General features: G+C 37.8%; 1 protein-coding gene across 2 annotated transcripts in view; it reads left to right on the forward strand.

Annotated features, from left to right (window-relative positions):
* LOC123856523 (disks large homolog 2) overlaps nt 1–23,610 on the forward strand; it is an 812,179-nt gene that overhangs the window by 36,263 nt on the left and 752,306 nt on the right. For both annotated transcript variants that reach the window (XM_064576814.1, XM_064576815.1), the window contains exon 2: nt 21,002–21,055. In XM_064576814.1, the coding sequence (XP_064432884.1) occupies nt 21,002–21,055 (54 nt within the window). The remainder of the gene's footprint in view (nt 1–21,001; nt 21,056–23,610) is intronic.

Genomic DNA, 23,610 nt, shown 5'->3' on the forward strand with positions numbered 1-23,610 from the left:
AAGGAATTAAGAAATAATGAGCACTCTCAACAATTAGTCTCTGCTAAAATTTATTTGGAATCTCTCAAGAAAAACAGTATTTCTGACATAGAACCTCAAGACATACCTCTATCCATAGTGGGAATAAATCTTCTTTGAAGTTCAAGTTATTTTCAACTGACTGAAGTTAGGTGCCATTATATTTTTCTCTGTAACTTGGGAATCACCGAAGTGTCTCAAAGACTGCTACATTTAAAGTTCTTCTCATGAAGTACTATTTTCTAGTTGGATCTCTGTAAATTGATCTTGATTGTTAAACACATAAAGCATAATTTTTGCAAGGAATTTAAATACTAATGGTGAAAAGCTCTCTAAATCAGATTAAGTTATAATGATTCTACATTGAACTGAAATCTGATGTGTATAGTTTGCTTCTCCCGTCTTTATTAAACTGTTATTCCTTGGCTTCATCAAGGAGAGTATGATACTCTTTGTGAAGCTAGTTATCACCTAATTTTGGAGCTTTCTCTAGCCAGGCAATTATTTTCTCCCTTCTAGGTTCCTTACATGCACCTCCACTTTATCACCTAACATATTTTATTACAAGTGTTTTCTTCTCTCTTATATTGTAACTTCTTGGAGTCAAAGAGAAAAGAAAAGTAAGTTGAAGGAAGAAACTAACACTTACATGTTTGTTTTCTTATTTTCCTGTCTTGAGCTCCCTAAATAGAGGATGCATATATCCTTGGGGTCTAGCACAGTGCCTAACACAACAAGGGTGCTTGGTGAGCACTTGAGAAATGAAATCAAATAACAAATCTCCAATTCTAACATTTCCAGTTAATACACGGCAGTTTTCGTCAACAGCTTTGTCTATACTGACCTCATAAAATTATTTCTATTTAAATCCATCTGGAGAAAACACTAAAACTTGACTAAAGCATTGCAATGGAGTGATGGTGGGAACAGAAATGTGTTAATGCAGGGCATAGAGCCTTGTGGGAAAAAATAGCCTTCGATTCAATTCCCATAGTCCATGGGCCACTCTTGCTTCCATTCTTGTGTCTGTTCCTAATCCCCTCTACTGCACACACGCACAGACATTTCCAAGTTTTATTCAGGTTTGCTTCATTTTGACTCCTCTAAATCTTTTTTGAAGATATTAGGAATTTGTCAATCTGTCAAATCTTCTCAATGTTTTTTCTAAGTCTTGCATTAAATATATCATTATATCATCACAATTTTATGAGGACTGCTTTTAGAAAACATAGCTATTATTAAAATATTACTATCAGTTGGAGATAAATCTGTTTAAATTGAACCCCAGTTTACTTTTTGTCGGAAGATGAAATTTAGATCTCAGAAGAAAAACTATATTTCATACTTTATGCACTTTTTAAACCCAGTGATAATGTATTTCATACACTCACAGACACACACACATATACGCACACACATACATGCATGGATGCATGATATTCTTGCCTAATTATACCCTTCATTATTTGGGATATACAAATAAATTCCAAAAATACATATATTTGCCATTATGTATTAAGCATATTGAGGAAATGACAGAGTATGTTGATTTAATCAGTTACCTCCTTTGAAATAAAACTGGTTCTCTTTTAAAATAAAATATTGGAAATGAATAATGTCTAGGAAATATAGACACATTTTATGTAGCTATCTTAGGACACCTGACCTGAAAACTTCACAAACATGTAAATGTTGTTTGTACATCTCCTGTAAGTGTGTATTTCTAACACATCATTAGAATTAGACATGGTCTGGACCATGTCTCGCACACACAATAAGCTATAGAATACAAAGAGTTTTTCAGTCAGTGCACTTCAGTGAACTAATAATAAACCTGACATAAAATCTCAAGTCATAATACAATCAACCCCAGAGAATCTGCCCATACAGCCTAAAGTTTATCTTGGTGAAAGGAAACTTAAAGCAGCTGATACCTGGAGAATGTAATTGTCCCAGTCTACACAAACAGGGAAGCCACTAGTCCATGAAGTCTTTCAATGCTTCAGTATTTGATTTCATATAATAGATCATGCCTTGTGATGATGAGGTGGACAGCAAATCTGGACTATCAAGCAGATTCATCTACTTTACCCAAGAGCACTGCATGTAGAACAGCAACTTGGAATTTCCCATATCTTTAGCATAAGTGCCAGCCAATGTAAGTTGTAAATATTTATTAGATGGATGAAGGATAAAAAGCTCTCTCTTGAGTCCTATAAATTGGTTCCATCATTGGAGCTGTAAGCACATTCTTCTAGACATTCAGTATCTTTGGGGTCCAGGTAAATCAAAGGTTTTATTGTTTTATTATTCAAGTGAATGGATATGCTTATAAAAAACAGTCCCATAATTAGTAATTCTTTTCATAGAAACTGACCTATGTTTCTATTCACTGTTAGTTCATTCACTTCACTCATCTTTTATTGAGCTCCTGCTATGTCCCAGGCATAGTCCAAACACAGGATAAGGACCTGAAGGTACACTTTAACTTTTATGACACCATCACTTTGGAAGAGACCTTCATTACCCCTTGCCCAAGTGGCACCCCACTGTTTCTTGCTGCAATGAACAAAGCTGATTTTTCTTATGCTGCTAGTCACTGTGTTTTAATTTTGTCTAATGTGGATGTCATACAGCTTGCTGAGCATTGGGAGAGATACTAAGATGAATCAGTTAGGAGAACCCTGATGAAACCTACGCAGAGTTCTGCTTATGAGAAATTTTTTCAAACAGATACACAGATGACTAACACCAGATACTAAGTGTTGAGTGCCCTAAGTATCCATGAATTACCATAAGAATTAAGGAAAGGGGTGAGTTTCACAGAAGAGTATCAGCTAGATTTTAAAGGTTAAATAGAATATTAGCATGCAGTGATGATGGAGGAAGAGGACCTTCAAGTGGAGGGAACAGCAAAGGCACTTCCTAAATGCGTAAATGTGGTCCATTTTTCCATCTGCTCATTCATTCAACCAATATTTATTAACTTTTTATGTATCTGAAAACTGTATAATATGAGTGAGGTTGTAGCAATAAATAGGACAAGCTTAAACCTGCCCCAAGGGCATTTACATTTTAGGGATAGAGACAAACATTAAATAAACAATTACATATATATCTGTATTGCACACTTTGATACTATCCTATGAGTGCTGTTCATAGCATTTCTCAGAGTTGCAATTCAGTATTGTACATACGCATACCCAGATACACATCTATTATAATAGTATAGCAACTGTAGATATTTTGCAAAACCTCTGCAAACAAGACAAATGGAATAAAATACTCTTTAGAAAACATTTTGTAGTCCTAAACTACATGTTCATTTCCCTAGCAAACAATTAGTACATCCTGTCTGACACATCCTGGGCTTGGTACTTGTAGTATAAAAGTGAGAGTATTTATTGAGCACCTCTTTTATGTTGTGTACTGTTTTAAGCACTTCACACATTAGTTTATCCAATTCTGTCAACAATTCTCTGATGTGGGCACTATCCTCTCCATTTTACAAAGCTTACAGAGGTTAAGTGACTTTCCCATGATCACATAGCTAGTAAATGGAAAGACTGGACCTTTGAAACTAGTTATGTGACTCCAGAACTCATTTCTTTTTATTTTATTATGTTATGTTAATCACCATACATTACATCATTAGTTTTTTTTATTTTATTCTTATGTTAATCCCCATACATTACATCATTAGTTTTAGATGAAGTGTTCCATGATTCATTGTTTGTGTATAACACCCAGTGCTCCATGCAGAACGTGCCCTCTTTAATACCCATCACCAGGCTAACCCATCCCCCCACCCCCCTCCCCTCTAGAACCCTCAGTTTGTTTCTCAGAACTCATTTCTTAATGGGTTCACTAGAAGAAGGAGAAAACCACTAAGACTAAACTGGTTGCAACCCAGTGTGGTAGGAGCTGCAGTCTCAAGGAATGCACAAGCCACAGTAGATGCAGGAAGGTGGGAGTGATCGATCTGCCTAGATTGGAGGTGAAATATGATGAAGGAAGATTGAAAAGAGAAGTCTTGAGATGGTTTTAAAGCAAGTGAAGGAGATAAGAAAGGATGGAAGAGTAGGTACAAAGACCCTGAGGCATAGAAAAGCAGTGTGGAATGAGGGCTAGTTATCTAACTTTCCCCGAGTCCTGATCTTCCTCTTTGAGCACCAGGCAAGCAGGTCAGGGACAACAAGAAGTCATTGAATAATTCGGGCTCAGATGTAGGCACTGGAGCCTTTGAAGAGAATCTCCAGTGGAAAAAAGAGATGACTTGCAGACACCCGGCTTCATTACCCTTACTACATACATCCTGGCCTGCAGGTTAACTGTGGCTGCCTAGAGACACAGAGATAGCTTATGTACAGATATGAAAGAAATGTAGAAAGAGAAGAGGAGATGAGAAACCACATGGTCCCTAAGAAAGATACTGAAAGAAATGAGCCTGATAGGAGCAGTGAGAGACTGGCAGAGGGGACTGTGGTCTCCTGGGTCTCTCGGAATCCCCAGGCCTTAATTCCTGTTCATCAGATGGTTAACCTGCCATGCCTCCTGTCCTTTCAACTTGATAGTTCAGATTTTGCCTAAGCTACTGTAAGTGGCTTTCTATTTTCTACAACCAGAGAACCTTCACGAAGACAAGGGCTAGTTAGTGGTCCAGGGACAGGAACTAGCCCTACAAGAAAGAGCAGAACAAAAGCCGGAGAGAAGGCAAGCAGATCAGCTGAGTACACTGGGCTTGAAAGGTGAGGTTCCATCATTTAAGACTTAACTCACGTCACCTTCCCCAAGACTTCTGTGCCTTCTCCCTCATTATTTCAACCCTGATTGACATTCCCTGAAGAAAAATAAGAGTAGAGAATGTGCTCACACACTGCTTTAATCTATTCTTTCTTATTAATCATCACAATACCAACAGGAAACGGCCCCAATATTATCATCTCTGTTTTAGATCAGGGGGGTCAGGTACCTTGTTTTTTATCATACAGGTGGTAAGACCAGGAGAGAACCCAGGCCTTCTCACCCTAATCCCACCTGCCTTTCTCTTTCACAGCCACCATGGGACTTTGCCTCTATTTCTCTTGTGATATTGCTTGGCTTTGTATTACAAAAATTTGAGGGATTTCTCTTATTTTTACATGACACTGTAAACTCCTTACAGGGTAAAACCTTGTGCTTCTCCTACCTACTTTCGGCAGTTCCAACTATAGTGCCTTAAATATGATGTTTGCTAAATAAACCTACATGGGCCGATTAATACTTAAAATGTGAGAACTTAGGCAGCAATGGGATGATAATGAGGAATAATGCTTCTTGTCTGGAATACTTCCTTAAAGCCTGTCTCCTTGGCCCCACTATCACTTCCACAGACCCTGCCTCTGGTCCTTGGATGTTGACTTTGAGACATTGTAAGCTTAGGTCAGCTCTAAATAGGATTTGCTCAATGATGAGTTTCAGTCCTAGTTCATGGTGTTCCAAGTGTGTTTTGTCCTTTTTGGATTCTAAATATTACTTGATTCATCATCCTCAATCATGTCGGATTCATTTCTCGGTTTCATTCCTCTTAGCCTCACTTCACACTTCTGTCTAGTAATACCCCAGTTTTTAGTCTATTTCCTCCTGAAGAATATGAACAAGGCTATTAATGGAATTCCTATTAGTAAAGGAACAAAGATGACACTTAATCTATAGAGATATTCAACCAAAGGGGGGGAGATAACTACATCAGAAGCGACCTGAATAATTGCAACAGCCTGGGACTGCATGAACATTTGCAGATTTCTGGCAAAGTGGAATGAGATTGTTACTTTTGTTTTTTAACAAAAAAGCAAGAACTTGCTATCTTTTTTATCTTCCTCACTTGTGCAGTTTACATTTTCTTTGACTGCTGGTCTTGTGATTCCTGTGCATAGGCATCTTGAGTCCATGAAAAATTCATGCCAGGTGCAGGATGCCTTCTCTTTATCCCATTGTTGCTCCTTGTATCATGTTTATGTGGACTCATTACAATGGGTATCAGTGCAGATATATGTTACCGTACAACAGAGTAAAGCCCATTCTCTGTCACTCCCACTTTCCCTACCCACTCCAATAATTGCAAAAATAGGACCCACAACATTTTGTTACAGAGCAGAAAAACAGGTAGTGTTCAGAGCTAATAATATCAGTCCTCCTCCAAGTAGCAAAACAAAATTAACACACACACATATCAAATCCTTAAAAACTTTAATGAGCTAATACTAGATATATTGTACTTCTTTAAGCTTCATTTAGATCTTTTTATTTAGCAGGGAGATGCTTAACAACAATGGAGTTTCTGATTTTTGTTTTGAAAATATACTGCTTTTGCTATTGCTACTCTTGAGATCCCCTCTATACAGCTACTACCATCTTCCTTATACTGCTCTATCTTGTTACAGTTTTCAAAGCAGTGTACATTTCTCTTTATAACCTAGCAAGGCAGGTTTTAATATTTCTGTATTATTTATAAGAGAATTAAAGTTGAAAAAGTTGAAGTGGCTGGAATCAGAAGTGGTTAAGGAGTAAGATATAACCTAGTAAGACTAGAAGCTCGATCCAGTGTACGTTTGCTCCAATTCAAGAATTTTAGCTACTTTGAAAAATCTGAAATTTTGAAAGGTCTGAATCCTTGCTTAACTTTCCTGGACCTCAGCTTCATTCTCTGTGAAATTAGGTTTTATACAGATCTCTTGAGGGTTGTCTGCGTTTTAAATGAGATAATGTGAGTTAAACCCTTAGCACAACGTCTAACCAAAGAAAGTGCCCAGGAAGGGTTGCCATTATTAATGTTGCTAATTAGTCCAATGTATTCTTCTACAAATTGCATAGGGTTTTTATATATGATCCCGTTTGCTTCTCAAAGAAGCACACTGGGTTGATAAATAATTATTTATATCTCCATTATACATAAACAGAAAATGTGACAGTTTAAACAAGGCTAAAATCATAATATAGGTGAGGGGAAAGTTCTTAAATCTCAGTCAGATGACCCAAATCCTAAACTCCTTTTATTACTATTTTTATGATATTCAAAATTAGGTTAAAATTAAAATCAGGAATTACCCAATCCTTATTTATAGCTGTATGTAACCTTAGAAATAATTTAGAGAGTCAAGTGACCTGACCAAGTTCTACAGTAGCACAACCATCCCTAGATACCTTATCTGCTGACTCCAAGTGCAAAACTAGGAGGTGCTCATCCTATAACATAAACACATACCAGGCGAATGTTTTTGTTGAGTTAGAGTGGGCAAAAAGGGGTCATAAAATGTAAGGTTGCAAACATTATATTCATAAGGAAGTTATCACTTTTCCAGTTAGTTAAAGACGTCTTTTATAAAACAAATGAGGGTTGTAGTATGTCTGAGTTTACAGTTTCGATGGACAAAGTGGTCCAAGAGTAAAGAGGAGAGTCAGCTTGAGAACTACCAGTTTGCTCTCCAATTATGGCAGAGTCTACACACACCATAAAACAACCTCCTCTATGCCTTCTTTCTCCTCTTTTTATTCTTCTCTCTTACTGTTTCCTTTTCTCTCCTCTAACCCACATCAACAGATAATACTCTTCTGTCTTTATTCCGAAACACAATACTGTAGCTTATCCCGAGCCTAGAAGGAGGTTAATTGGCAAGCAGAACCCTTGCTTTGCAGAATAACTGGGAGTAAGGGAGCCATCGGAAAACTGAGAAACCAAGACTGACATAGACATTGCCCCTCTGGGAAGCTAGGGCAGCTGTGGGGCTAGGAACTGGTTGGCATTTTGGACCTAGAGATTTGTAGGCTCTTTGCTGTGGAACAAAGAGTTCATTGCCTAGTCAATGACAATATACAAACACATCTGCAGAATATATTCTTTGGCATCAGCAAATGCTAGCAGTAGTTAGCTAGCTTCTATTTTTCTCGTCCTCATTCACCTTTTCTTTTTTAACCTATTTTTTCTGTTTTTCCCTAATGAAAACAATTCCAAATATAACATTAATTTTGAAGACAGAATGGCTAAAGGGAGATTGATAGGCTTATAGATATTATCAGAATTTAAAATAATGGAAATGGAACTAAAGTGTTTTCTACTTTGTTCCTTCTGCAACCCAGCCTAAGTGCCATGTTTCAGAGGCAGGTATTGAAATACCTTCCAGTCTAACATGGACATTAGCACATTACGGGTTACTAATGGTAAAACAGTAAACCAAACTCATATCGCCTTTTTGTTTCTCTCCTTAACATTTCCTCTCATGCAAAAAAAAAAAAAAAATCTGAATGAAATATTTTAAGACTTTCTCTATGGTTTAGCCTATTATGTTTTTAAACTTTGTATGATCTAATATCAAATTCTGGTTAATAGGGGGGAAAAAAAGGAAAACAGAATTTGGATGTTAGCGAATTCTTCCTTTTGGAGATAAGTCTTATAGAAAATGGAGAGAGGCAAGGATAGAAGAAAGAGCTTGGTAATACTTCTTTACTTCACTTCAAATATTTTTGAGTTTTTAATATGGGAGGGAATTCTTTGCCACTAATTGCCTGGTATTAAGGCCAGAAAATTAACTTATTCACAAGAAAAACAAAATATAGACTATAAACATAGAGCAAGATGATCATAAATGCATTTGGAGGTACCTTCTCTAAGATATGGAGAACCTCATCCTTTAGCCAATTCATTAGAAACCACTTTATATCATTGATATTTTTCCAATTTGATTCTTGTCTTATTTCACCATGGCTTTCTTAACATCATAGCTTCTAACTTTCTTTATCTGAATGATAAAAGCAGAGATCATCATTATCCAGAAAGAAGATTTGTATAGCATCCCTGCTTTCTTCCTAGTATTTCCCAGTAGAGCAAAATTTATGATGAGTGAAATCAAATCCTTGATGAGACATAGACTCTTAGAGGTCATCCATTTCACTCTCTACTCTTCAAATATAGAAATGAGTAGGGAGGCTCAGTGAATTGCTTCTTCACCCTGAGTTAATGAACTTGCTGGTTCTAAAGTTTCAATCTCCTGATTCCCAGTCCAGTGCCATCTTTATGCCAGTGACATAATCCCTCAACTAGATTGTGGTTACTTCCAGGGAGGTAAAGTGCCTAACTTTTGATAGCCATGCAAGAACTACCTGAGACGTTAGGTTGACTCCATTATAAATAACTTCAAACATTCTTATATTTAAAAAAATAGAGGGGCACCTGGGTGGCTCAGTCAGTTAAGCGACTACCTTCGGCTCAGGTCATGATCCTGGAGTCCCGGGATCGAGTCCCACATCCGGCTCCCTGTCCGGCGGGGAGTCTGCTTCTCCCTCTGACCCTCCCCCCTCTCATGCTCTTTCTCTCTCTCTCTCAAATAAATAAATAAAATCTTTAAAAAATAAAATAAATAAAAAATAGTTATGAAGTAAAATATTAAAACTATGAGAACTTTTTAAGATAAAATATGAGACTTTAAATGAATGTTTTGGGGGCGACTGGGTGGCTCAGTTGATTGAGCGACTGCCTTCAGCTCGGGTCATGATCTCAGGGTCCTGGGATCGAGCCCCGCATCGGGCTCCCTGCTTGGCGGGAAGCCTGCTTCTCCCTTTCCCACTCCCCCTGCTTGTGTTCCCTCTCTCGCTGTCTCTCTCTTTGTCAAATAAATAAATAAAATCTTTAAAAAATAAATAAATAAATAAATAATGTTTTGTTTTGGGTTAATCTTTTGATATAGGCCTTCACGTGCTCGCTTCGGCAGCACATATACTAAAATTGGAACGATATAGGCCTTCACATTTAGCAAGTTCTTAGGATGCCATTTTTCTTTTTTCATGATCTTTAAATCTCTAACTTTTCATTAAACCTCGTGTTTCCTTCTACCTTTCCAATTTCTAAAATGTACAGCTCGATGTAAGTTAGAACATGGAGCAATTCCAGTGCTGCCTTCCTTGCTTTACACAGGATGGTGTTACAACAAACATATGGATTTGGAGTCATGAAGAGTGATCTTTTTGGAAAACTGGACAGCCACATAAAAAAGAATGAAACTGGACCACTCTCTTATACATACACAAAAAATAAATTCAAAAATGGATTAAAGACCTATAAAACCACATGAAACCATTTCAGACCTATGAAACCACAAAAATCCTGGAAGAGAACACAAGTAGTAACTTCTTTGAAATCAGCCACAGCAACTTCTTTCTAGATGTATCTCCAGAGGCAAAGGAGACAAAAGCAAAAATAAACTATTGGGGTTACATCAAAATAAAAAGCTTCTGTGCAGCCAAGGAAATAATCAACAAAATTAAAAGGCAACTTACGGATGGGAGAAGATGTTTGCAAATGACATATCCTATAAAGGGTAATGAACTGATACAACTCAACACCCCCAAAAACATATAATCCAATTAAAAAATGGGCAGAAGATATAAACAGACATTTCTCCAAAGAAAACATTCAGATGACCAGTATAAACATGAAAAGATGCTCATCATCATTATCATCAGGGATATACAAATTAAAACTACAAATTAAAACTACAATGAGATATCACCTCACACTTGTCAGAATGGCTAAAATCAAAACCACAAGAAACAACAGGTGTTGATGAGAATGTGGAGAAAGGGGAACACTCATGCATTGTTGGTGAGAATGCAAACTAGTGCAGCCACTGTGGAAGATAGTATTGGGGTTCCTCAAAAATTTAAAAATAGAACTACCTTATGATCCAGCAGTTGCACTCTGGGTATTTACCCAAAGAATATTCAAAGGGATACATTCACCCCTATGTTTATAGCAGCATTATTTACAATGGCCAAGATGTGGAAGCAGCCTAAGTATCCATCAGTTGTTAAATGGATAAAGAAGATGTGAGATATATATCTATATATATATGTAGATATGTGTATATATATATATCAATCACAAATAATTCATATATCATATATAATTATATATAAGTGTAATATTATTCAGCCATAAAAAAGAATGAAATCTTGCCATTTGCAATGACATGGATGGAGCTAGAGAGTATAATACTAAGCAAAATAAGTCAGAGAAAGACAAATATCATATGATTTCACTCATATGTGGAATTTAAGAAACAAAACAACCAAAGGAAGAAAAAATAAGAGAGAGAGAAAGCAAGAAACAGACTCTTAATTATAGAGAACAAACTGATGGTTACCAGTGTGGAGGGGGTGGGGGATGGGTTAAATAGGTGATGGGGATTAAGGAGTGCACTTGTGATGATAAGCACAGGGTGATGTATGGAATTGTTGAATCACTATATTGTATAACCAAAACTGATATATTTTTTAAAAATAAAAATTAAAAAAAAAAGAAAAGTGAGCCTTGGCACCACTAGTTATTAGTCTAATGACCTTGGATAAGTTGCATTACAGGCCCATGCCTCACTTTTGCTATCAGTATAATGAGCATAATGATAGCATGTAATTCATAAGCTTGTAATGAGGAGAAGAGAATGAATATAAATGACCAGCATATGATAGGCATAGAAGAGTCTTTCTGTTTATAATTGTCCTTAATTTACATGTCATGCTTCAGACTAGCAAAGTCTATCTATAGTGCATGACAAGTTCCAGATGCTCCCATCCACACATCAGTTGTACAAGAGTAGTCACCAGGGGGCAGTGTGCAGTTACCCCTTTCTACCCATTTCACCTAATCTGTTGCCTCATGGGTTTCTCGTGAGTCCTACCTCTTGTTGCTGTGGCTCTAGTTTCAAAGGTCTAAAAACCCACTAACAAACATCTTTGAGTATACTGTATGTCAAGCACTGATGGGAGCTAGCTGGAGGAGGCTGGTTAAGAGTCCCACCCTCAAAACAATTACAGTTTCAGCAAGGAGATACAATTATCACACATGAATCAGTTAGCCATCAGCATGTATAAGAACAGAAAGAAACGTTCATTAAGAATGTCAGAGATTAGTTCTGTCACATAATTTCTTTCCTTTAACATTTATAACTCAGTGTGAACGGAAGTAATACAACTAATGCACGTTTTTACATTTGGAGGGCAGGACAGATAGATAGATTGAGACCTGCAGTCAGGATTGAGAAAACTTTCATGGAGAGTCTAGGGCTTTAGATTGTCCTTGAAGGATGGATAGAATTTGGTTAGGTAGATAACCATGATTGATTCATGATGTAAGAGAAGGAAGAAATGGAAACAGTGTCTTATGATAGATATGAGCAAGGTGTGTGCTTGGAGTAGTGAGAATCTTGACTTGATGGAAAGAAAGGAGAGGGAAGGGAGTAAATAGTATCCATTTATTGATCCTACTGTGTGCAAGACCTTCATCCATGTACTACAGAAGAAACTAGCCCTACTTTAGCCTAATGAACCAGGTTGACAGCTTGCTTAGAATTCTGGTACCTAAGTGTGGAAAATACAACTGTGCTGCTGAGATTATAGCTCTTTGGTGGCTTAGCAAAAAGGAGCAGATGGTATCCACATGGATCTTTCCAGGAATAACACCACATGGAGTGAATCAGTGAATTAAGTATGTGTGGTTATATGGCATGGGGCACATTGACTAAACCACATTTGAGATTTGAGCTAATGACTCCATTTTTTGTGCTATCTCCAGAGAGCATTTGCATAAATAAAACAGTTAGGTTTGTAAATGCTTAGTGTGAATCGGTGGAATTTGTGGCAGAAATGGAGAAAAGCAAGGGATTTAGAGTCAAAGGACCTGGGTTTGAATCCCAGCTTTCTCTTCTCTAGCTGTTTGACGTTAGGAAATTCACTGAATTATTAAACAAAGGAAAATTCCAACAGGCCCTCTGGGTTCTATGAGGAGTAAACAAGAAAACACGGGTAAAAAGCTTATCATATTTGCCTGACACACAATGGGTATTTGCTCAATCAATGTTAGTTCCCTTTCTGTGGAAATTAAATGATCTAATGTATATAAACACACTCTAAGTTATAAAGCATGGTATTTGTGGTCAGTATAATGCAATTATCAATCTGAGTTTCAGTGATGATCTGAAGTTTTGGTGAGTCATTTATTTTTGCCTTTTATACTAAGTGCAGAGAGGTATGTGTCAGGGGAACTGGATTGAAATCCGAAGAGCCCTCATATCTAGTAGTTTAATCAACTTTTATCTCTAAGTGAAATTAATTCTAGAGAAAACATAAAGAAAAGTTTGTTTGGTCCCAGGTCTCCACTTTCTGTTCCTTACTCTGCAAGCTACCCCATCTTTTCTGCACCAGGGATAGGGGTACTTAACTCAGCCTACCTGAGGTCTTTAGGCTATCATCTATTTTCTGCAAAGTGTTACACTACCTTGTATTTTAAGGGAGGATCAAGCAGGTATGTTAACACTTCAATCCACAGGGATAAAAGACTAATGGTATGTTTTCAAGGATCAGTGAGGGAAGTCGTGTTAACTAGCACAGACTTCTGGAAACTTATCAAATCCAAGCAAATGTTTTGCAGGTGTTTAAGAGTTACCCACATAGGAACTTCCAGGTTTGACTCCTGGCCCTGCTATCACCAGCTGGATGACCTTGGGCACATTGGTTAACATCTCTGTGCCTCAGTTTTCTGTAAAGTGAAGATAATATTATGTTTATTATTAAGAGAGTTCAGGCAGGCAGAGTTGAATTGAATTCAGGCCAAACACAAATATGCCATTTTTGTCCAATGTCCCCCCCCTTTTTTAAGATTATTTATTTATTTATTTATTTATTTATTTATTTATATTTATTTATTTATTTATTTCAGAGAGAGAGAGAGAGAGAAAGAGCGCCTATGGTGGGAGGGGCTTGAGGGGGGGAGGGAAACAGACTGCCTGACATGCATGAGCCTGATGTGGGGATCCATCCCCAGACTGGGAGATCATGACCTGAGCCAAAAACCAAGAATCTGATGCTCAACCTACAAAGCCACCAGGCGCCACTTTTTTTTTCCCAATGTTCTAACCTAGGCCAATGGTAAGCTAGGTAGGTAGCTATCTGTGCATTTTGTTAAGTGTTAGGCAGAGGGACCAAGGTCTTTGCTTCCTCCAGAGTTGTCCCCCTGAGACATCCTGCATAGTCTTTAACCTGCAAACAATTAACTGTTCAATCACCTACCCTCCTGTTATTGCCTCAGTGTCCTTATCTGTATACATGTGGGAGGGCGGGGGCTATGTCACTGCAGGGTAAGGGCAAAACAGGGTACAGACCAGAACCACTTGATGCTACTATTCGTGATGATTCAGAGCTCTACTGGATCAAACTGCACGCACCTGGTTGGTCTTGTAGAGAGAGAATATGAAAAGGAGAAAATCCAGGAAAGCAAAAAATAACCACAGTAATAATATAAACTTACATCTGTGGAGTACCTCTCTTTTTGCTTCACATGCATTATTTCTACAGCTAACTTCTCATGAAATAGGTTAACTGGAAAATAGCATTGTCCCATTTTTTAAGTAGGGGTTTGAGAGAGATTAAGGGACTTAGAAACCCTCTGAGAATTGGGAAATTGAATCTGAGTCAGTATGGTGAGAAATTTCTCTTCAGACAGTGAAAGAGGAGCCAGCAACTTGCAGGACGGAAAATAACTGCATTTCAACGTGTAGCTTGGAAAAAAATCAGCAGAGGGAATTAGGAGATGGTGGTGATTATCAGCATGAGATCTGGGGCTAGGAAAGACATGGGCTTGAAATCTGGTTGTGGTCCTCTTAGGTGTGTGACCTTAGGCAAGTGACTTAGATACTTTGAGCCTCCCTCCCTTTCTTTCTTCCTTTCCTCTGTTCTTCCAAATGGAAACAATAATGTTTTCCTTAAAACATTTTGAGAAGTAAAGGCACTGATGCATCTTAAGTATTTACCACAGCCTCTGGAACATAACAGTCATTTAATAAATGCTTAACAGTTTATTCTTGTTCTTCTTGTTATTGTTATCCTGTCTTCAGTTTTGATATTAAATAATTGTGAGATTTGGGGCATGCCACTTCCTTTCTGTTTCCATTTTCATATTTATAAAGTGAAAGGGTAGAATTAAATGATCCTTAAGGCCTCAACTTTAAAGTTTTATATAGAGAGTGGATTTGTTTCTTTTCTTTTTTTAAAAAAAAGATTTTATTTATTTATTTGAGACAGAGAGAATAAGAGAGACAGAGAGCACATGAGAGGGGGGAGGGTCAGAGGGAGGAGCAGACTCCCTGCAGAGCAGGGAGCCCGATGCGGGACTCAATCCCGGGACTCAAGGATCATGACCTGAGCCGAAGGCAGTCGCTTAACCAACTGAGCCACCCAGGCGCCCCGAGAGTGGATTTGTTTCTTTTGTTTCTCACACAGCCAACAATATGTCTTTACTCAGTTATTTACCAAAACTTTGGCACTTACTCAAAAAAGTCCTGGTTGAGTCAACAGGCTATGGCTGTGCCATTAATCTTCTTCTAAGCCATGCCTTCAGCAGGCCTGTTCACATGATATACCAGGGCCCAGTAACTGGGACAGAGTGAGGAGGGGACAGCTCCGGCACCAGCCAGGATCCACGTGGATATATCTAACTTTGCTTTGAGCTGGCCTCTGACTTATTAGTGAGCAGTAAAAGTTAGACTCCAAAGAGCTCTGGTAAAGTCCAGTTCCATTCTGAGAGGCAGTAGAGCATAATTGTCAAAAGTATGGACTCTGAGCTAAACTGTCTAGGTTTGAAGACAGTCTGCTTACTATATGTATGACTTTGGAAAAATTACTTAACCTCTGCTTCCTCACTTGTGAGCTGAGAATAATGTACCTGACTCATTGGGTTATGTGAAGATTAAATAAGTTAATTGATATAAATAAGTGCTATATAAATGCTCAACTTTATTATTATCCATCCCAGTGGTAATATTCAGAAGGTCCAGGTGTGGCTGGGTCAGGATACTATGAGATTTCAGAGAGTGATGATGCTCAGGGACAATTGCAGGTCCTGGTAAATCCTTCAAGTTGGAGTAGGACTCTCCATGCCAATGCCTAAGGATGTGAGGCTCCAGCTCAATAGATTATGGGAAAGGAGAACGGAAGAAAGGGTTTCATGTCTAACAGAGAACTAAAGGCAGGAAATTGAGGTAGAAGTCTCCCCAACCCCAACCACATCACATTTTTTATTTCCAGAATGGGCCACCATAGTGGAATATTAGGGGGGAAGACCTGAAACAAAATAAAGTTATCCTGAGTTCAATCCTTAGCATACCAATTCAGTACTTAATGTTAGAGATCTCATTTCAGACCTGCTGTGGGTAGTAACTCCAATATTCTACTTCCCTGGTTAGAATTAGGACATGGTCTGACTGGGGCACAGCCTAATGTGTGAATTATGTGAATTGTGAAGCTAGACTATTAATAACCTTGTAGCAGCTGACCTAAGCCAGCTAATATCTACCTTGAAGTCTGGAGATCTTTAGCTGTCTCAGTGAAATCACATGCATAACAAATGGACTCATTTAAAAACTTTCAGTAGCTTCCATTTTGTTTCAAGCTGTCATGCCACACCACATATGAAAGTCATTTATATGACCTGTGTTGCTTCTTGCCCACTCAACAGCCTTGTCTTTTAAGCCTGAGAAGATAAACCAGAGATACTGTGCCCCAAAAGCAGCTAACATGTTATTCTTGCCATATTTTACCTCCTACTTAATTTGGCTTGACAACCGCTTGCCTTCAACTTGCATGTTCCAGGTCATTTGAAATCCCTGCACAATTTCTTAACCCCATCTGTGTTACTGTTCAGTTCCTGCTTTATTTAAGTCCCTTGACTTAAATGTAGGTTTCTCTCCTTTTCCACTTTGCTTCTTAAAAGTTTAGATATAGGCCCAGATTCATCTTGTGACCTTCTCACTAGTCAGATATAAACTTTCCAGAGTGTGCTCTTTGGCTGACTGGCTGATGTACCTTCCCTGCCTACACCTTGCTTGATGAGGCTTCCTGACTGTAGTTGACCTGGTGAACACTTGCCCATATATGTCAGAAGTATTTCTCAAATCTAGCACTTAAAAAATATCAAGAAGTAACCACATCAGTCAGAATCAATGAACCCCTTTGAAAATTTGCATTCATTATGTCAGATTCTTTTTTAATTACATTTTCTTGGTGGCAAGCAGCAGCATTTTATCCTTTACTAGCATAAGCAAAGTATGGCTATAATTTAAAAGTATTTGGGTATTCCATAGAACTCAAAGAGAGGAAGGGGGCTGGAATTCACGAATAACTTGATCTAATAGCTTAAATTATTTGCTATTCCCTCTATTTGCTTCTGGCTTCTCTACAATTAGCTTTATACTTCCTTCTTGCTGTAAACTGACTTTCTCCACATAGAAGAGAATGTAATATAAAATGCAAACCATTTATATCTCATTGTTTGGGCCACCTAAGAGACATTGATTTTCTTAAACCTTTATAGTTTCAAAAATCCTTGACTAGATTTACATGAAGACAAGCCTTGAAACTTCTGATGAAAAGATTTTTTTCATATTTGTTAAAAGTCTCTTTCCAGTAAATGGAAATAAGCATCCGAAGTAGGATGCTGGCATCTGGTAAGTCACCAGTTTGATTTAGGGGTTCAATTAAATAGAATACCCAATATGGAAGGAGATTGTGTGTATAGCAGAGCACTACGCATTGTGGAGATAAAGCTTAGAGGGACCATCAAAGTAACTAGGGAATTGGTTTGAAGAATCTGAAACCAAACTTGATCAAACTGGCATGGACTCACATGATTTCAAAAGTGAAAAAAGAAATAGAAGCCAGGATGAGCCAAGGGGAGAACTGAAATTAACAACTGGTGAGAAGAGCACACTCATGGGCCATACTTAGAATACTCTGTCACCACTTGGGATTTTTATTCTCTGCTGATATGTGCCATTGAGTACCTTAAAGATTCCAAGAAGCTTCTGTGAAAATAATCTGGGGAGGACTGTGAGGGGCCTGGAGCAGAATAATGGGAGATCTGATCTTCAGAGAGCCGGATATAGCAGCACAGTGGGATACAGAACAGAGAACCATGATATCTCCTTGGTGATCATGCCAGGGATTTGCCCAGGTCAGATGTATGTGTTGTATCTGTGGATTCACACATTCCATATACTCTGTTTTTTCGTGCATTTTTAGTGACTTTAAAAAATGCAGACATTAATGGGGCTTCTGGATCTTTTTAGCACCAAAAAGGAGCAATGAGCCTTCCACGGAACATAAATTATACTTCACAACCTTGACATCCTACAGTTATGAAATAGTCATTATTTTGTAAAAGCTGGACAGTTAAGCAATAGGGACTGGTTAAGGAAAGAAAGTGACAGTAGATATTGGAAAAGTAGTCACAGTCTTGTTGGTAACAGAGGAGATTTTGGAGTTGTCCTAGAAATGCTCTCCGAAGCTTACAAAGAAGTATGACTTTCCTTTATACCCTCATACTTTGTAGCTACTTTGTAGTATTTAGTCAATAATTCCTAAGTATTTACTGAGCTCCTTTGGTGTACCCAAGTGCTGTGAAGAATTCTAGGAAAGTGTACATCCTTGTCATTTTTTAAGCATAGAGTCTGATTAGAAGAACCAAATTTACATATATGAAACGGAAAATAGCAACACAAACAGATGAAAGTGATAAATGGCATCATATAGGAAAGGGGCTTATGTAAAAATTTATTCCTAGACCACATTAATGTAATCTATAAGAGGAAAAACAAAAATAAGATGAAATCAAATCAATGCATATTTATTGATCAAACTATACTAGATAATAGGGGAAAATACAAGTGTTGGGTGTGATACTTGGAAAGCTTTCAGTCTGGTCAAGGAGACAAGGCACAAATGTTTTGGGTCATCCTGGGAACCATTTAGCAAGCATACAAGAGAGGAAGTCAAAACTAAAACACGGACTAGGATGACAACACCAGTAACCATTCAGGCATCACCAGCTTGCTTTCAATGTCTGATAGGTAAGACCTTAAGGCATCTCTTGCTCCAGAGTGATCTTTTTGCCTGAGTCTCATATGCTGCTCTAACTAGAGATCTTCAATCACTGCAGGACTCTTGCAATGAGCCACCTAGATACTGAGATCATGGAGCAGCTTCGTGTGGAAAAAATGGATTTTGAGGTCAGAAAAGCCAGTGTTAAGTCTAAGCTCTCATTTTCCCTGAGCCTCTGTTTTCTCATCTCATTTATAATGTGGGGACAGTGATAATGATGCTTCATCAATAAGGTTTTGCGGCAATTAAATGAGGACATATGTGCATATTCTTATACATGGGCAAGTAATATGGATTTAATTAATGGTACTTCACATGGTCTAATCTTTAGTTTTCTTTAGTGCGATTGTAGCCACTAACATAGCATTGAAATCTCTGGTGTATAAACAGTTCACAAACCATTCAGTAATATATTCTTACAGTGGTCCATGTTTAGGGACACTAATAATAATATTTAACATTGATTCTGAAATTTAAGTTTACAAAGCTCATGAACTATATCACTTCACTTATTCTTCAAACAACTCTTTCAGAAGGTGATTACCTCTATTCCCATTCTACAGAGAGGGAAAATGAGGCAAAGGAATTTAGTGTAATTTCCCCTAGATCGCACCACCAGGAAGTTGCTCAGCCCCCAAAACATATAATCAGGAAGTTGCCAAACCAAACTCGAGCCCAGATTTTCTGATTCTAAACCTCATGTTCTTTTCCCTACACCACCTGCCTCTTTACAAGCACTGTTTTGTGTGTGTGTATGTGTTTTGGAGTGGTTTTTTTGTGTGTGGGATCCAGTGGAAACTGTCTTTCTCCAAAGCCCCCATTCACCCTGAGGTACTTGCTTTTAGGAGTTAATGAATAAACTGTGATCATCTAGCTGACCCACCATGTAGATAGTAGACCAGGGTCCTGTTCTTAATGCCCAGTGTGTTGTGTTAAAACATGGAATTCTGTTTTGTGATATCTGCTGGATTGCCATTTGTTGTATCATTCGATTAGGATTCCATAGGCACAGATTGACATTAAAAAGCTGTTAACTGTTAACTCCAGAGGGCACGACTAATGAAATGTCCCAAAAGTTGAGCACTTGCCAAAACCACTGTGTCTTATAGGACAGCTCTTGATTAATCATGATGAGACTATTTCCTCTATCTAAATGAAATCTGCAATTTGGGACAAAGATGAAAGATCCTGCAGGGGATGAAGGAAAAAATGCTGTGAAAATCTAGAAACTAGAAAATAAAGATAGGTCTACTCAATATTCATGAAGTCAGATTGGTGGATGCAAATAGAGATTGCAATCTCTTATTTTCTAATGACTTGGCTTGTAGCACTTCTGTATCAGTTTTACACAGTTTCCTACTCAACTTTAAAGGGAATGACTAGATTTTGTACAAATTTTTTTTTGAAAAAGAAAGTTCAGCCTACCCAATATGATTTTATGCCATCTTTGATGAATTTTTAATTTCCTATTGAAGGATTTCTAAGGTATGTGATCAGAAATGCATAAATGACAAATGATAGGATAAAGAATGCATAATAGGTAAGCATATATAAGATGTCAATGAATGAAACTTTTTTTTCAACATATTCTCAAAAGGCAGTTTAAAGAGAAGGATTACAAATACTGGTTTGGGTTTAAGTTTGCTGCCACGAGAGAGAGGTGAACTTTATTTTGTACAGCTATTTTATAAGGAAATGCTATACATTTTAACTGTCACCCAATTTATAAGAAATACTTACCTTATACACAATTCAAATCCTCACCTCCTACTGTTGGGTAGAATTTAAGAGAAAATGAGTATAAGCTCAACTGCTTACTTCATTTCATTATGTAGCAAATGTAGCAAACAAATATTTGAAGGAGGAGGTTGCGGCGAACTCCAAGGTATTTCATTTATCCCCCAAAACCCTGACATGTTCCTGTACAGGTCTTCAAGAAATACTGTTGAACTCAAATACATTTAACAGATCCTATCTTAAAAGAGACTACTTGTTATTTAATTTTTTTTATGTTTCTCCTTTTTAGGCCAGCCCTGCTCCTATAATTGTCAACACAGATACTTTGGACACGATTCCTTATGTGAGTAACACTTTTATTAAGACTTTCTTTAAAAATTATGTTAGAACTTAATCAGCTAAATTTAAAATTCAATACATATTCAGTTTTACCCAGTCCAGATAATCTTATGAAATGTGTAGAATGAGTTTTGTGAGTTTTGTTTTGATATTTGCTAAATCTCAGCTTAGTCATGCGAATAGTTTCCTCTTTCATTCATTGTTTTCTAAAGCACAAGGGCACATCATGAGAAAAGAAAAAAAAAGCCAATTGTGTTCAAATAATGTTAGTTTCCTTGGTGGTTTCCTGAAAAAGTAATGAATTAATTATAGAAGAGATGGATAAACTTGTTTGGGTTTCTTATTAAAGGAATACTCAAATCAATTTCTGTCGCAGGGCCTAGAACATAAGTAAGCTATCAATAAATATTTAATGGATTTTGCTGGGCTTCTAACAAGAGTTGTAACAAATTTTTGTGAGGGGTAATCTATCTATATATAATGAAACGTGTGGGTTTATTCCTGGAGCATGAGACAGATACTAGGATCAGGCAGATCAGTAAAGCCTGGAATTCTGTACCTGAAATACAGTCACTATAATGGCCAAAATTCTTGACAACAAAGTTTGGCTGGGCAGAGGAGATTGGAGAGTGGCAACAGGCCACAGTGTGGGTGAGTGGTTGACATTATGGAGGCCCAACAAGGCTTTCTGAGCGGCCCTAGCTAATGGGTAGAGAATAGTGATTGGGGAAGATGGGACAGACACAGGTGCATGCAGACAGAGAATTTGAAGCAAGGAGAAGGACTGCAGGGACAATGGATAAGAACAAACAGATTCCTGGTCTTTGATTAAACGAATAAAACTTGTGAAGCAATTGAAAGAGCACCTGGCACAAAGGAAATGCTTGTTAAGTATCGGCTATTCTGAATCTTAGACCCCCAACTTCAAAGGCCTACAGGGACCAAGTAACTCACAGTAACTCACAGAAATGGAGCAGGAGGGCTTGGGGACAGTAGGGAATAGTTAGCACATGGCCTTCCAAAGGGGGCAGCTGCCGGTTGGCTCCAGTGGGTTCATACTGAGGGGAAATGGGGATCAAGTGTTGCCAGATCATTTCATTTTCCAGAGAAGTTGGAAATTTGAATTTTTATGTCAAATTTTGGAATTTTTAAATACAGGCAACTGATTTTCCAAAGTTCATGCACAGTGTGCCAAACAAAGTGTATCCAGTCCAGAAGCTGCCCTTTGGGAGGCGTCTGCCTCATAGGAACTGGAGATCCTGAGCAGGTCCTCCCAGCCAGGACTCAGCCACAGGGGAACAGAATGCTAGAACTGGAGTACAAGGTTGGGACTTGAATACAGGAACAAGTGACTAAAACTGGGACACGGGGTCAGGACAAGAATAACAGCAAGCTTGACTTGATGCTGACTCACCTGAACTACTGAGCTAGGGCTTCTTAAATCTTTCTGAATAAGAGTCATTTGGGGTTAGACAAGAAATGGGGTTAAAAGCTCACTGGTAGGAGTCAGTGACCCCAGGTGTGGAAAGAAAAGGACTCCATTAGAAGGAAGCAAAGCAATACATTAAAGACACATAGCATCCATTATTCTGTCTCTTACTCTTCCTATCTTCTTTCATGTATCAAATGTTTATATTGGGATTACTGTACACCTGACACTAAACACTTAATTAACTCAATCCTTAAAACAACCCTATGAGATAGGGTCTATTAATTTCTCTATACTACAATTAAGAAAACGGAGTCATAAAGAGGTTAAGTGACTTTTTCAAGGCTGTATTAGAGGCAGAGCCCAGAATGAACACAGGTAGCCTGGCTAAACAGTTTGAGCTCTTACTTAACTCCTATCATGTAGTCGCTTATGTTCCCTCCTGCCCTTTCTTATTTTCTGCCTCTCAGTGTGGGAACAAAGTATGCTTTCTCCTCTGCTACTTGTGGCTTTGGGTGGAAGACAACTTGTCACAGAGGCTCCAATACCTTTGGGGCAGGGATCCACATATATTAAGGAATTCTATGTTTTACTCTAGTAAATTTCTTTGCTATATACATTGGCAAAAGCGGATGAGCAGTGCTTTGAAGTAGGCATTAAACACAGAGACTTGATTTTGTAAGTGGGACTGCTTTCTTGTGGTAGATCTGTATTATTTCAAAGCCTTCTATTAAGATTCTTATGCCTTAACTGCCAGATGCCCTCATGTACAAATAGTTTATCAATAGAAACTAAGGATTTTGTGCAGACATGCTTGATTGGTAACCCAACCAATTAGCTAGTAAAATCAGCCACATAAAACAAATTAATCAAATTGCTTTCTATTCCCTAAATATCAACTTTGTGCATGACTTTGAATTCTTCAAAGGGTCTTTTATTTTTTCATCTTCAATATTTTTGTACTTAATGCAGAACCTCTTTGAGCTTCCTTAAGAGTAGGATATATAGAGAGGTTTGCTTGGTATAGGTTATATACTTTTTTATATATATAAAATTATAAATTTGGATCCTGGCAATGTGTTCTTCAGCAAATTGCCATTTCAACACCCTGTAGTTTAATTTTTCTGGAT

The sequence above is a fragment of the Mirounga angustirostris genome, unplaced genomic scaffold, assembly GCF_029215605.1.
Source record: "Mirounga angustirostris isolate CCGP_5_RB_7025 unplaced genomic scaffold, mMirAng1.0.hap1 SCAF_13, whole genome shotgun sequence".
Taxonomy (NCBI): domain Eukaryota; kingdom Metazoa; phylum Chordata; class Mammalia; order Carnivora; family Phocidae; genus Mirounga; species Mirounga angustirostris.